The sequence below is a fragment of the Pungitius pungitius genome, chromosome 20 (genome assembly GCF_949316345.1).
Source record: "Pungitius pungitius chromosome 20, fPunPun2.1, whole genome shotgun sequence".
In the NCBI taxonomy this organism is placed as follows: domain Eukaryota; kingdom Metazoa; phylum Chordata; class Actinopteri; order Perciformes; family Gasterosteidae; genus Pungitius; species Pungitius pungitius.
This window is the reverse complement of record NC_084919.1, coordinates 12,916,515-12,932,554: the sequence shown is the minus strand read 5'-3', so window position 1 is coordinate 12,932,554 and position 16,040 is coordinate 12,916,515. Positions and strand designations below refer to the sequence as shown.

The following is a 16,040-nucleotide window of genomic DNA, read 5'->3' as shown; positions in this document are numbered from 1 at the left end:
CCCATTGTGTTCAATCTGGGGAGAAATGTGGCTTAGCTCTGCTCTTGTTCTGACAAAACGCTCCTGCAGAGCAGAGCTCTCCTCGCATGTGAGATTTAGAGACTGAAGGTCAAAATAAAGCCCAATCTACGTCTGTCCCCAGAGGCCCCAGCTGGAGTCTGAGTTTCAGGATTTTCAGGTGAACCTTCATGATTTCTTCTGATTTGACCAGAATAGAACCTGGTGGCACAAGCTTCAGTTTTATAAACTCTGATATATTTAAAGCTGCAAATTACTACAGTATGTAGTACAATTTTGAATTGCAGAGCCACCACAAAAAGACTAAATAAAGTCATACCAATAATGTTTATCTCTATGTGCAAATGCACATATAGGTATAACTATGGCTCTTTTGATATTAACATTGACCAATTATTTATTGCAAACAGCTTGTTTGAACAACCCACTTTGTTACTATAACTATCAGAGACAACGTTTCAAATCAGTAATCTTTTCTACAGAGAAACCTGAACGCAGCGTTAATTTGTACAGAGGAACCGGAATGCATCATTGATCTCTAAAAAGAAACTTGAAAACAGCATTCATTTCTACAGAAAAACGTGAAAGCAGCATTCTTTTCTACAGAGAAACTTGAAAGCAGCATTCTTTTCTACAGAGAAACCTGAAAGCAGCATTCAGAGCTACGACTTGAGGACGATGAAAACAAAGGCGGACATCCAGCGAAAATTGCTTAGTAAGACTCAATGTGCGTTGTCTATTGTTTTTAAAAGTATTGTCGTGATTATATGTATTAAACACGTAATGAAAGGGAGCTGCGTATTGTGTTAAAAAAACTGTCATCTCAAACAACGACGGTTAACGTAACGTTAGCTGAGTTAGCCTCCGTAGCTTAGAAATGTATGCTAGCGTTATTAGCCTTGTTATAACATAGCATGATAGTAAATGTTAGTAAATTAGCCCGTTTAGTTGGTGTTAAAAGAAACCATCTTTGTTCACCGACTCCAGCGCTTTGCCCCTTTACGCTGTGCCAGATCTCGGTCAGCTGTTGTTGTTGTCATTGCTCTGGTAGTGAAATCAAACAGCAGCCATGATGTTCCAGCACTGGAGCACTGGGGGGGTCATAAATGAATGAACGAATGAATGAAAGCAACCGTGCACGTTGATCTGCATTCTAAACACAGTGAATAGAGGGATCCTGCATATTTGGGTTATAACGTACGTGCAGAACGTCTTGTTTTGTTCGGCCATGGTTGTATTCTCTTTACTGGCCTCAGAATGTCGCTGTTATGCATTTAAACAAGTCAAACGTCGTCTTGACCTAACGTTAACTTATTTAACTTAATTGCATCATTATCTGAAGCCATGTTTCTCCCTTTTTATGTTTGGGTATTTTAAATGAATACATCTTCAATTGAATTGTATTCTGAACCGTGAATTACCAGTAGCTTCCTTCCCTTTCCGTTATACTTAAGTTTTCAACTATAGTTGATCTATAGTTGATCTTTAATTTCATAATTGGTGTAAAGAGTCACTCTGTTCCCAGAATCAAAACTAAACATAGAGAAGCAAAGTTCCCTTGGCTCCTTTGAATCCAGATTAAAGACTCCTCTGTTTGCTGCAGCCTTTAATGCACCATTTTGGAATATTTGTATTTTTAAACTACACTGCAAATTTTATTTTTAGTTTATTGACATTGCCTTTTTTCATCTTTTTTCTTTTTTTGTGGAAGCCCGCATGGAATGCATGTAAAGCACTTTGAATTCCCTCGTTGTTGAACTGTGTGCATGCAATTTCTCTGCCTTGCCTCACCTGTTTAGTTTGGTTAACTAAGACAAAAATGACCAAAGTCAACACATCACTACAACATGAAATAGCAGATATCCAAAACTGTCATCATGACCTCAAAAAATTCAGATCAAATCAAATACTATATTCATGCAGTAGCCCTGTCCTGTATCCAGTGATGGACCCAAAGCAGTGACTAAATGTATGATGTAACATTGTGTCGTTGCATACAAGGCTGCACAATGTAAGGCCCTGTGCCTTGACTTTTTTCCTCCTTTACATTTTTTTTCTCATTGTAAATTTCGTTTCTCTGATTTCCTTGCAGCTTTCAATTAAAAGTGAGAGTCTGGAGTTCAGAACCATGGAGGCTCGCTTTGGGAATATTTTGTTCAGCTCCAAGTTCGACTCGGGCAACCTGGCCCGCGTGGAGAAGGGCAGCTGGAGCCCTCCCGGCGAAGTAGCTACCGGCGGAAGTGCCCTCCCCGGGTCGAACCTTACCCCCGACTATGAGTTCAATGTGTGGACGCAGCCGGACTGCGGGGGCACAGAACATGAGAATGGGAACAGGTATAAACCAAGAAAACAGTCCCTCTTATGTTGCAATTACATTGTGTTAACCACATGATCAATAGGTTTACCTGCTGCAAACTACTCATACTCATGGTTCCATTACATTTAGAATTATGTTTTGTTTTGTTTTTTTAGATCATGGTTTCACTTTAGTGTGCGGGGTGCTGCACCTGGAAAGATACTGAAGATCAATGTGATGAACATGAACAACCAGAGGAAGCTTTATAGCCAGGGCATGGCTCCTCTCGTACGCACTTTACCCGGGAAGAACCGCTGGGAAAGGATCCGGGACAGACCCACAGCTGAGGTATGTCCCCGTGCTCACAGACTGTCAGGAACAGGATCAGGAGCCACTGATGCAGGCAGCTGTTATTCTTGTTCTCATAATATGCCCCATGTTCTTGTGGCTCTTTGCAGATTGTGGATGGCCAGTTCATCCTCTCATTCCTGCACCGGCTGTCGGAGGTGCGAGGAGCGACCACCTACTTCTCTTTCTGCTTCCCCTTCTCCTATAGTGAGTGCCAGGAGATGATGCAGCGGTTTGACAAAAGCTACCCTAATGCTGCCCAACTCAGTCCAAGCAGGTACCAGACAACACACAACCAAACGTCCAAAAACACACGCACAATATATATGTCTGAAACTGTTGGTTCTTTTTAAATGATCCTAATTTAAATAAATCTGATTTTTTTCTCCCAACAATCTCCATCCTCTCACTCAGTGCCCCGGACAGTGTGTATTATCATAGGGAGTTGTTGTGCCACTCTCTAGATGGTAATAGGGTGGACCTGATTACTGTGTCCAACTGCAACAGAATGCAAGAGGAGAGAGAACCCCGTCTGCCCAAGCTGTTCCCTGACACCAACACGCCAAGACCTCATCGCTTCTCCAGCAAAAGGGTATCACTGAATCACACTGTGATTATTGTATTAACTGTATTAACAGTCCTAACAAAACAGTTAATGCAATGGCAACACCTAAGGCAGAAGCAGGCGTGGAATCCCTAAATAATGTCAATGTGTTTGCAGGTTTTTTTTCTGAGCAGTCGAGTGCACCCCGGGGAGACTCCCTCATCCTTTGTGTTCAACGGCTTCCTCAACTTCATCCTCAGAAGAGATGACCCTCGGGCTCATGCACTTCGGAACACATTTGTTTTCAAGCTAATCCCCATGCTCAACCCAGACGGGGTCATTCGTGGGCACTACAGGTAAGAATTGCACATGTGCACCATTCTCACGGCAGCAACCTGAAGCATGTTTGACCCAGTAATCCATGATATTTAAACTTCTCTTAATAGCATGATTTATGAACTTCTTGTTTCTTGTAAATGTTTTGAAAGAGCTTCCTATTTCCATTTCCAATGTGTTTTTGAAAAGTTACGATGTCATGTCCGGTCAAGTTGCAATGATCCACCATTCTTATCACGTAGTTAATGTAGCTTTTTCTCATGGATGGCTCAGCCTGTAGCAGGGCTACAGTTAATGCAAGGGTGATGTATTTTAGAAAACGTCTTTGTTAAAGAATTAAACAGTGATACATTCCCTGTCGGAAGGCTGTAATTTTTAATATTAGATGTTAAATTGTGATCAGAAACCTGGTTACCTTATACAATGCCGAGAAGTCAGCTTCTCCAAGGGAAAAAACACCTGGATAAATCAGATTTTATCATGTACACATGCCATTTTTTTTTTTGTACATGTAAGTAAGACATTTTTGGTAGGGCACCTGCTGTGAGTCTAAGTTTGTGTATAATAAAAGTACTACTTTTTTACAGGACTGATTCCAGAGGTGTGAACTTGAACAGACAATACCTAAACCCCAGCCCTGAGTTTCATCCCTCCATCTATGCAGCCAAAACACTTTTACTCTACCACCACACTAGCAACCGCCTGCACAATGCACAGTCCATCACTCACTGTAATAGCCCCCCACACGTGGAGACCCCGCCCCTCGGCATCAAACTTGCCAATCAGCATCCATCTCCCACCTTCACCTCCCTCGAAGTCAGCTTGAACCAACAAAATGCGGAGAATGACACAAGTCCTGCGCTACCGGAGGTTCCCATGGTGATGGAGGAAAACGTCTGGGTCTCCTCGGGGATGGGGAGGGTGGACCAAAACAGCTCATCAAGCTCCTCTGAGACTGTAGCTCCTGTTACTGAGGAGGTAACCGCCCCAGAGGTGGAGAAACAACCATTTTTTCCACCACATGAAGGGGGAGTGGCATATTATGTGGATTTACATGGCCACGCCTCTAAACGGGGGTGCTTCATGTATGGAAATAACCTTCCTGACGAGAGCCAGCAGGTGAATATTATAACATTAACTTGCAGCCTCTCTGCGTTGTTATTGGAAAACATTAGTTCCTTTCATTTCAGTTGTTTTGTTTTGATAGTCACAGACAGCGACTGGTGATGTGTCCTGTTTTTTGTTCAATGCTGCAAATGTTCTGTGCAATCTGCTTCTTCTGTCTGCAGGTAGAGAACATGCTGTATCCCAGGCTGATCGCGGTGAACTCGGCCCACTTTGATTTCCTGGGCTGTAACTTCTCGGAGAAAAACATGTATGCACGAGACAAGAGGGACGGCCAGTCTAAAGAAGGCAGCGGGCGGGTGGCCATTCACAAGGCCCTAGGGCTGCTTCACAGGTCAGACCAATGGATTCACAAAACGGTCAAATAACATTCATTTTAATTCATTTGAACAAAAAGCTTTCTCACTCATCTTACTCATACGTTTTCAACTTGGTTTTCAAGTTGTAGATGTATATTTTTAACATGCTTCTCATGTGCGGCTCCCCTTAGCTACACTTTAGAGTGCAACTACAACACAGGAAAAACCATGAACACTATCCCACCTGCTTGCCATGACAACGGACGAGCAACCCCACCTCCACCCCCATCCTTTCCTCCAAAATACACTCCTGAGATATTTGAACAGGTAAGTGGGTTTCTGAGTCTGTTCACAATGAAACTTCACACCTAGTATCATTTTGACAAATGCAAATAATATTGACATGGGGCTAGGCTGCCACCTGCAGGTCTAAAAAAGTGAAACCAATGCAGAAGTGCCTTCAAATTGCAGGCAGGAGTCTTTGGCCCTTTCTCAATACCTGAGACGGGAAGAACGGACTTGTGTTCCCGTGAGAATAGACTCAGGAGACAGACTCGGGAGTCCTGACTCCCGGGCACTGCAGAGCGGAGAACGAATTGCGCAATTGGAACAGCAGCTGACTTGATGACGTCAGCTGGTCTTGCTAATACGTTTTAATATAGTTCTTGATTGTTAAGTATTTTAATATTATCAAACTTTTGTTTCATTTTTTAATTAAAATTAGCAATGGTATATATAATATTGAGCACTATATATATATAATATATATATATATAATCAGACATAAACTAATTAGGCAAAATATCTCAATGAATCAGATCAGAGTTGTTATACAGTGCAACATCTTTTTAAAAGATGAAGAGGAGCAGCTGTTGTTCTCGTGCTTCTGAACTTTACTGGATCACACTGACCGGTGTATATCTAATATTTATTCATATTGGATGGAAGAAACACGAAACGTTACTGAGGTGAATGTTTAATTCAGGACTGTTGTATTACATCACACTGGATTAGTTTTATAATGGTTTCATAAAGGAGGAGGGTACAGTAACAACAATTAAACAGTAACTATTTTACTGGATAGTAACACATTCCATACACACCTACTGTTTGTCTTCTTGTTACTCAAACATTAAGAGGCTGATAATCAGTGTGGTGTCCTCGTACAGTTAAATGCACAAACATCACTATAAATTAAATTGGTGATGTACCTGAACCTCTTCTGTGTCTCTACATTAATAGTGATTAACCTCATAGTATTGTATGTATATAATATAGTGATCAATGAGGCTACATACCGTAAGATAGATGACATGATCATTAGTGATTAACGTCGTAGTATTTAATATCTATGATACAGGGATTTATGGTGCTACAGTTTTATTTACATTTTCAAACAAATAAATAAATCAAAACAATTTCAAGCATATGCCAGCAGCTGACCAGACATTAAATATCATACAGATAAATATACAATAATTCATTAGTGGAATTCTTTTTATTTATTATTATTACAATTCAGAACTTGAGGAATTTCTTTGAAGCTGAAGCTGCTGCCGGTTTAGAGTCTCGATGACGGTCTCCTCGTGTCCTTTAATTAAAACATTGTTAGTTTTAATGCGCAATTATAGACAATTACTAGCTGCACTCTGTGGATACAGATAAGACATTAAAGTGACATCTAAATATGAAGATATGAATCTATAGCCGGTGCTGGAGGGTCTGACGGTCCGTGAACTACACCTCACTTCTCCATTCACGGAGCAGATTGTTACGAAGGCTGAATGTTGACAAAACCGACCGCAGAAAAGTTGCTTTAACAACTAACGTCTCGTCTGAAAAAGTTCTAACATTACATTCCGTTACTTAAATATATTAGTATTTATAAAATTTGACTTACAGTTGTGTTTATTTTCCATCTATCTTTGTTGCCTGTTGCAGAGGTGAAATGCATTCTGGGATATTTGGCTCTCACAAGAACAGACGAGCCTGCTCCGATGCATGCCCGGTAAAATGGGCGGGGCGAGTCACATCCGGGTATTAGGACCGTTCTCGGCCAGATGCGGACTTTAGAATTGGAACAGTACTCGGGCTGCGACTGATGACGTTTCACGAGTCCACGAGAACAAAAGTCCACACAAGAACGCCTATTGAGCGTATGGTAGTTCCTATCACCAGTGTATAAATGGGTGAATGATGGCACAAAGTATTGAAGTCCTATTTACCATTCATCAATCTTATATCAACCTAAAAGAAATTGAAAAATGTGAGTGATAACGTCATATAATACCCAAAGCGTGATGTCTAAAACCTCCGAAAATAATAATTTGGTAGAGCCCTTAAATGCACTTATGTCCAAATGGAGTTATTTTCATATGATTGGGCGTTCAAATCTTTTTAATGGCTTACTTCAAACAATAGACGGTGTGTTGATTAATTTCCAATTTCCATTGTAACACCAGCGTTGATGTGTTTCATTAATGCACAGTTATATCATTTTGTTTATCATTTAAAAAACACAGGAAGAAGTTTATGTGTAAGGATTGCATGTTTTTGGTACGTGAATAATCAACTTTTCATCCCAGGAATCCAAAGTTACTGACTCATCGGTCTGCTTTCCACGATATTATCGCTATTTCACAATCGTTGCACATTCATTTTTTATTTTTATAACTGCAAAAGTTACCTACCAACTTGAACTAAAGAGATAAAGCAGTGTACAATGTACAAAGTTGTGTTTTCAATAGATGGAGATGTACAAAGGTTAGAGAAATTGCTGACAGATTCAAGTGTGAATGTAGTAATCTACTGTTCTGTACGTACCTGGACTAATGGATACTGTGGGTCAGGTGGGCCGCGCCGTGGCCATCTCGGCCTTGGACATGGCCGAGTGTAATCCCTGGCCCCGCCTGGTGCTGTCTGAGCACAGCTGCCTGATGAACCTTCGAGCTTGGATCCTCAAGCACGTCCGCAACACCAAAGGCCTGAACGCACACATCCACGCTCATCCCCCGCCTAGAACACACCACAATGGCAGCAAGGCATCCCCGCCAAAGAGCTTTAACAAGTCAGTCTACACGCGCGTCTCTATCGAACCCCAAAGATCTCTGTGACATTGGGTTCACGGGTTTCTGTCTGGTGCCTCTTTCTTCCAGCTGTTTGTCCGGCTCGACTTCGGAGAACACTCTCAGTCGCATTCGCTGCAACAGCCACAGCAGCAGCAGCCAGACCCCCTCCCCAAAGATGCACACCTCCCCAAGCTTCACGTTCGGTTTCCCCCCATCCCGAATGCACGCGCAGCATAACGGCACGCACGCAGGCGGACGTGGGGGGAACAAGGCGCTCGGGCCGGTCAGGGGTAAGTCCATCTGTCCCTGTTGGAAAGGTTCTCACTTTACCTCACTAATATCATCACAACAGGACATTTCATGTTTGCAAACAGAAGGACACACATGGGTCACATAAGTCATGCGCCAAGGCTACTCAAAGGGTTTTCTTTTCCAGCACCAACAGATATACTGGGAGAAACAGGGCGCTCCTGCGCACGCACAATGGTTCCATTGTGCAGGGACCGTCATGTTCTTTTTCCTGAGACATGCATCTGATAATCATGAGACACCGAGTGGCTTCTTGACACCGGACACACACGTCACACAGATATCAGATTCTGAGAGGTCATCTTATCTCAGCCGACATGTCACACACACAACATATTGTACAAACGATACAGACGTGGTGTTGTTTTGTCTAAACCCCCCCCCTTCTTGACATTATGTCCAGCACTCCCCCATCCTCTCTGGCTGGCATGTTCTAACATCACCTCTCCCTTGGTCTCCCTCCACTCTTCTCTCTCTCTCGCTCTGGATATCTCATATTCTGTCACCTGGATTCTCCTTTTCTTGCCACCATGCCTTTTTTCTACTGCTGGAGTTATTAAGAAAGGCCAAAGGTTGACGTGTCTGTGTCTTTATTGCCGTGGGGGTGTCCAATTTGTCTCCGATTTGAACATGTGGACAAATGCATTACTGTGTTCTGGAATATCAGTATGACCCATGCAAGAACCCTGCACGGCCCCACCATGACGTCACATGCTGCAGCTGTCACTCTCCCTTTGAAGAGCATTTATTGCCCACGTGAGCCCCGTTCCTTTCGGGGATGTGATAGTCGTTCTTTGGCTAACAATGAGCATCTGTTTGAGGACACGGCTCACGTCGTGGGCTTTGGATGTGTGTGCGCATGTTCTCCCGGTCCCCTGCATGTCTCTGAGCGGGTGCATGTGTGTGTCTTCCTCTCTGTAGACCCTAAGCCTCAGGAGAGGAGACGCCCACCCCACCACCGCTCCATTCTACGTTCTCCCAGCAACAGCCACACGCCCTCGCTCCCCCCACTGTCTCCCCCCTCCTCCTCCTCCTCCTCATCTTCCTCTGTGTGTGCAGTGGACTCCCGTCCCCTCCCGGCCTCCGTCACCATGACAGGTCTGTACTCCATCCAGTCCCCGAGCCTCTCCACCCTGCTCCCCTCCCTGCAGGCTCTGCCCCGTCCCGGGCTGCTCTCCAAACTGAGCCCCCTGCTCCTTCAGGGCCTAACGTCAACCACCACCACTCCAGCTGGGGCCCCCCACGACTCAATCCAACCTGACCTATGAGAGCTTGCCATAGGTGTGTGTGGGTGGACGGAGTGAATGTAAGCTCTTAAAAGAACTTGGGAGTACCAGACGAGGTGTTTTTAGTTCTATCAGTGTTGCCATTTTGTACTGTCAGACAAAACACAAATCGCTATTTGATCGTGTGTGTGTGTGTGTGTGTGTGTGTGTGTGTGTGTGTGTGTGTGTGTGTGTGTGTGTGTGTGTGTGTGTGTGTGTGTGTGTGTGTGTGTGTGTGTGTGCTGGCATTGGCGATTTCAAACGTGCTTGGTGCTAGCACTTCTAAATGTTCCCTCAAATACGGTTTTTGCCCTGCGATTACCTGTGTAATGACATGTATTGTGTGTTTCGTTGTGTTACTGTGAATGCAGCACTGCTTCTGTCCCAGTGGTGACCTACACACTGTTTAATGTGTTTAGCAAAGACATGGAGTTGCTTTCCAACATAATTGTGATTGTTGCAGAACTTTGGGTAGATATTTTCAGACTACACGGATATTGGAAATATTCTACTAATAGATAAAACCACATTACTGTGCTGATGAGCTGATTCTTTTGTTCTTTTCACACACTGACTGTTTCGATGGGAGCTGTCCATGCTGTCCATGACAGTATCAGCACTTGTGTATTGCAATTATTTATTGGTCTGATTTTATTTTGAGAAATATGATTTTCAGATTTAGACTCAACAAAATGACACTGTGTACAATATATTTATATATATATATATATATATATATATATATATATGTGTGTGTGTATATATATATATATATATATATATATATATATATGATGCTTCAGTGGGAAGCAGCATTCTGTAGACCCAATTGAATTGATTTATAGATTGCGGTTTACTTTTAGTATGCAAGTCAGCCAATGAGTGCTTAGCTTTGACACCTGTAATATCCAAGTGTGTAGTTATTTACTGTCTGTCGTGTTTATAATAATTCAAATATAATTTCAGTTTTGATTTGGATGTAAATACATTTTTAGATCTTTAATTATTACATGTTTTGTCAAACTGGTTAGGAAAAGGCTGATTATTGTTTATTCATGTGTGTGTTGTTTTAGCCCAACGCGAACATTACCCGGTTATCTGTAGTCAAAGTTCATGTTACTGAGAATATCTTGTCCCGGCGGATCAATCGTGGAATTTTTGGAACATCTGGCCTTGACTTCCAGCAGCTATGTGGTCTGTTCCCGTGCTGTAGTCATGGTGTGGCTTCTAAAGCAACAGCTTGTGGAGGCTTTCCTCATTTTTTTTTTTTTTTTGCACCAGAACCTGAAGGTTGTATCGTAAAAAAGTATAGAAGGATAAGCTCAACACCACGTCACCATTCCCAAGCAGTTCTCGTTATCTTTTACCAGGTCATACACTAGCAGATCCTCTTCCAAAACAGCTCGGTACACAGGGGGTAGTCAGCCAGTCCAGTCAATCTGGTTACTGTAATGTTACACTTTGGTTAAATCTTCTTTTCTCTACCATCCCAAACTAGGTCTCACTTGGTCTTCTTCCTCCCCGTTGGGTTGTTTGTTCCCCTAATGCTCTCCTTAATTACTAAACTGTTCCCACCCTCTCCTCGTTAGGCAGGAAGTCAGTCCATATAAGGCTCGGGGGGTGGAGCCAACTAGCTGCAAGATACCCCCCCTCCATCACCGACCCCCTCATCTCTCCCTGTAGTCTACCACAAAGCCTAAACCACTCTGCGGTCTACAAAGTCAAAGGCAAATGGGTACATTTCACAACCTGCCTGACCTTTTACCAACACAAAGAGAGCGAGTGGGCTGCGTGGCCCCTTTGGATGAAAGGCGGCGTGGCCCTTGGCCTTATCATCAAAGGGACCATGTGTTTGATCCTAGATGTACGGGCCTTCTCTCAGGATGCCCCCCCGCCTCATTCAAAAGACAAGCAGCTGAGGTCAATGGAAGACTGTGTGGATGTGAGCAAGAATGCTTGTTTTGTCTCTCTTGCGCGCTTTGTCCCAATGTGGTGTTTACCTCCTACGCGAGACTAGGTCTGGTAGTTAAGTGCTGGTCCGTGCAATAGAACCACCTTCTTTATTGTGCTGCTGTCTTTTACCGCCTCTGTGTTCAACCATTGGAATTAAAGATACCCCTTTGTGAAGCAACGTCCATTTGTGTGTGTAATCTCTGTTGGCTCGTTGGTCACCAAGGGGTCAGAACATCTCTCTTATTAGATTAAATGAGAGTGTTAGTCAAAACACTGAAGGACCATATGCCAATCATAGATCTGTTGCAGATTCATCCAAAATTTGTTGGTTTCATTTTTTTTTAGCATCTCTTACTGTTTCTCCTCTGCACTTTTTCTCGTATTCATCTCCTGCCGTCTGCTTAACAGGCCTCAGCTGTCCAGATTTTCAGGCCAGAAGACCCAGTTCAGAGGGCTGGTCCAGAATGCCTTTCCCCATGCGGCGTGAAGGCAGGGGGTGCCAGACCCGTACAGTCACTCCTCACCAAGCAGAAGCCCACACAGAGGTCAGCTGACCTTTGTGGCTCACTCACAGCGCATATTTTTCACATTGCATGTACTACTAGTGTGTTTTACTACAACATACCCTTTAGGCTACATTGATTTGGTTTATGGAGTCTTATTGTGATGTCTCCATTCACCGCAGACTGCTAAAGACTGGGGGCCTGAACATATCCTTTCCTCCATCAAAATTAGCAAGTAAGTCCAATGTTGTCTTTTTATCTTGGGGTGTTTATACCATAGATGGGTTGGAATAACCAAATGGGAAGAGATCCATCTGAGAAACGGTACATACCCATAAAGGGAATTATGATTAAAAAGGTTATAAATGAGTGTTGAACCATGTTGACCTTTCTGATGGCCGTCCAGGTATGAGCTGCAACCTCACATGAGCCGCATCCCCATTCGGAGGGCGGCGTCCACTGAACGCCATCCTGCAGATGGCACTGAAACCTCCCCGACCTGCATCGACTCAGTTTCACCTGGAGAAAAGGAGGAGTCAGCCACCCTGAGGGTGTGGAAGCTACTTAAACCGGACCTCCATCACAATCTGTCAGGCATGTCTACACACACACACACACACACACACACACAGATGTTTGGCCATCAGAGTCTGACCAAATACTGGAGAGAAAAAAACTACCTCAGCTTTACTTTTCAGTGCTAATCAGAAAAGGTTAGCATGCTGACGGCCCAATGGTGAACACGGTAAACAACACACTAAATATCAGCATGTGACCATTGTCATCGGGAGCTTTGAATGATGCAGACGTACGCATTTAACTCAAAGCACTGCTGGGTCTTGGTACAGCTTCTCAACGCTGTTAGCGGGGCTGTAAAGTCCTGTTTGAAGGTCAGAGCTGTTACAACATTTAAGCTGTGATAACAGGGAGCACCACATGAGAGAACACAGCAGGCTTTTAAAGAAACAGGACACAGTCATCTTCAGAAAGACCATTTGATAGCTTTTTAAACGTCTGCTCCCCATTTCCATGTGTTTACCACTCTGTTTGGCTTTGATAGGGGCTACTGTATATTCCCATATTATTGTCCCATCATTACAGCAGATATTTTAAGGTTTAAGGTGCTGCATGACACTGCTTTTACAATTCCTCTTCCCAGTATGTACACCGCCCATGTTGCCGGTTAACACCACACGTGTATCTGCGGAAGAGGGGGCCAAGCAGCTGCCTTCTAAAGCACCAATGAAGAAAAGCCCAGACAGGAGTCTCCACCACACAGGAGACACTATTATAGAAAGAGCTGACGAAGAGGAGGAAGCAGTGCAACAGGTGAAAACAAACACACATTACTTGCCAAGTAGGGTTAATCGCAAATTATTGCTAAACATGAATGAATACAATGTGTACACCTTGTTGCCTTTTGAAGCTTGAGGAAACTCCAGCGATGCTCCTACCGGAGACTGTGACCTTGTACAGAGAAGCCTAGCAGCAACACAGAAGAGGAACCACCCGTGTCACCATCACCGTATTTTAGTTGTTGCTTTGAACAAAAAGATGTCAGAATGTCAATTCTCACTAATACTGTAATGCACTGGGGTTCATTTTCATTTGGACTGCACCTTTTTATAGCCTTATCTCAGTTGTGATTTTAAAAACAAATGTGAGTGAAGAGGGTATTTAATATTATTATTCCAGAGGTTTGCAGTGTTATGCCTCCTATTTTCCATGCCTTGTGTTACACAACTTAAAGGCAATTTTGACAAAGTGTGGCTGTGAAGAAACTGAAAAGTGAAACTGTAAAATAGCAGTGCAAATATGGAGAAAATAAGGAGCGAAAGATGTCCTTTTGAACTAAGATCACCTGTGTGATACATTCTGTGTGGCTTTGAAGGGTCCAGCTCCTATTCTGAAAGTACGGTAACAGTTAGGTTACTGAAAAAGAACCAACCCGAGGTGTATCTAAGTAACCCAAGGCTGTAAGTATTGCTTGGTACAGAGAAAGAAACCTTTCTTATCTGCTCCCAGCTGGTCACACTCTAGTTGGAATGCCTGTCAAAGACCTTGTCCTTGTGAGCACAATCTTAGTCCTGGTTCATTTAGAGTTTCTATTCAAGTGGAAACAGTAAAGTCGAACTTTGGGTTTAGCAGACTGTGGGGTCATATTTAATACACACCACATCATGGGTGTTGCATACACTTTCGCTGTCCCAATCCTGTGGAGCTTTTTGCTCATCAATATTGAAATAATAAAAACATAAATGTACACCCAGTACTACTAATATAGTATGTACTATATACACTTCCATCATCTCGAACGAGTCCGCCCCCTCTACTCTGACCTCTCACATCAACAAGGCATTTTCGTCCACACAACTGCTGCTCACAGTTGATATTTTCCTTTTGGGACCAATCTTTAGAACTCCTAGAGTTCAACATCACCGTTCTTCCCCATTCTGAAGCTGTTTGAACAAGTTGTCTTGACCATGTCTACGGGCCTAAATGCATTTGTTTTCATCCATGTGATTAGCAATTTGTGTTGACAAGCAATTGAACGGGTGTACCAAATAAAGTGGTCGATGTGTGTATATATATTATATACATGTGTGTATAACATACAAATTATACACTAGCAAGGTGTACCTTATATAGTGGCCGGTGAATGTCAATGCAATATATACATCAAACTAATTTTTATATTAGACAAAGATGAAACCTGTAACTAAAAGAAAATGCAGTTTTTAAAAGGATTTATTTGTATGTTTGTAAATAGGAAACCAGGAACCATAAATACTTTTTAGTGACCGTGTGTGTGTGTAGATATAGATATATCCACTACCATATCAATAGTTTGTGTAAGGTAAATAGTTGTATTTTTTTAATGTACTCACATATAACTGATTACCACTCACTGTGATAAATTATTTGTTGAATCTTCAATTAAACTTGCTGTATAAATACATGCACTTGAAAACCTTTTCCATTTGGTTTTTCCACAATAACTAACTTTTATATCTCTTTTCTACTCCTCCTACGAAGCTCTTTGTGACTACTTGTCATCACTCACCCATTCATACATTGATAACAGAAGCTACCATACACAGTGACACCCTTCCATCGGACCGCTCAGGGCTAATAAAAGCAGGAGCCATTGGAACTTAAGTACCTTGTCTCAGGACACATTGGACAACGGTGGAGCTGGGGGCAGTCCCCTCAGTATGAATGCATGAATAAAGGAATGAATGCAACAGTAACGCAAATCGGATTCACACATCTTTAATTAGAAAAAACACGACTGCAACCGTAGAAAGAAATTCATGTCTTGGGCTTGGAAGTTGGGAATGTTGTCTCCTTGGAGGTGGCATTGAGTCTCATCTCACCTGTGGGGAGAAGAAGACTAGGTAGTTTCACAGATCTTAAAAAGTATAGTCCTCTTTAAGCTTAATGTGCTTCAACTCTCAGGTGAGACTATTGCAAGTCCTTGGCCAGCATTTAGGCTTCCACCACATATTTACTGATGCTCTATAATCAAAAGGGTATCTCGTCATACATGTATTCACTTGGGAAGACTTAACTACATCTCCATTCAGTGTATCGGATTTGTTTAGCCCAATATTACAGAACACACATTTGACCTTTCATCCGCTGCATTGTACCAACTAAACACTACACTACAGAATTCACTTTCAAACAAAGAGCATAAGTGAACAAATCCCACTGTGTAGTAGCATCGTCCTGAAAACGATGCACAGGCACGATGGAGCATTATTGACAGTGTCAACCACAATGACGCTTGACCTGCACTGCACTCACCTGTCGGCCCCACCGGGCACTCTACTCCTGCTTCTTGGGGTTATTCACGGCAACATAGTGATACAACACGACCAGCAGGAACAACGACACGCCAAGCATGTTGGCAAAGATGGCCAGCTGCACGTCCGTCACCATTCTGGGGAGCAGGACGAGAAAACCACACTTT

At 42.9% G+C, this 16,040-nt stretch overlaps 2 protein-coding genes across 5 annotated transcripts; one reads left to right on the top strand and one right to left on the bottom strand.

Moving 5' to 3' along the window:
* Window positions 1-575: 575 nt before the first annotated feature.
* agbl5 (AGBL carboxypeptidase 5) lies at window positions 576-15,196 on the top strand. 4 transcript variants are annotated; one of them, XM_037450333.2, is made up of 17 exons: window positions 577-733; window positions 2,111-2,352; window positions 2,491-2,662; window positions 2,773-2,939; window positions 3,077-3,254; window positions 3,384-3,562; window positions 4,130-4,661; window positions 4,832-5,001; window positions 5,158-5,293; window positions 7,816-8,033; window positions 8,122-8,324; window positions 9,265-9,441; window positions 11,970-12,106; window positions 12,247-12,299; window positions 12,471-12,658; window positions 13,224-13,393; window positions 13,491-15,196. In XM_037450333.2, the coding sequence occupies exons 2-17, from the start codon at window positions 2,147-2,149 to the stop codon at window positions 13,548-13,550; spliced, it is 2,946 nt and encodes a 981-aa protein (XP_037306230.2). In that variant the 5' UTR covers window positions 577-733; window positions 2,111-2,146; the 3' UTR covers window positions 13,551-15,196. The 4 variants fall into 4 exon arrangements, with proteins under 4 accessions (XP_037306232.2, XP_037306230.2, XP_037306229.2 ...); XM_037450332.2 differs by having other exon boundaries at window positions 577-745; XM_037450334.2 differs by lacking the exon at window positions 9,265-9,441 and having other exon boundaries at window positions 577-745.
* Window positions 15,197-15,321: 125 nt separating this feature from the next.
* ost4 (oligosaccharyltransferase complex subunit 4 (non-catalytic)) lies at window positions 15,322-16,010 on the bottom strand. The gene is made up of 2 exons (XM_037450337.2): window positions 15,875-16,010; window positions 15,322-15,441 (listed from the first exon to the last, which is right to left on the bottom strand). Exon 1 carries the CDS (start codon window positions 16,007-16,009, stop codon window positions 15,896-15,898), a length of 114 nt encoding a protein of 37 aa, XP_037306234.1. The 5' UTR covers window position 16,010; the 3' UTR covers window positions 15,322-15,441; window positions 15,875-15,895.
* Between the last annotated feature and the right edge of the window lie 30 nt (window positions 16,011-16,040).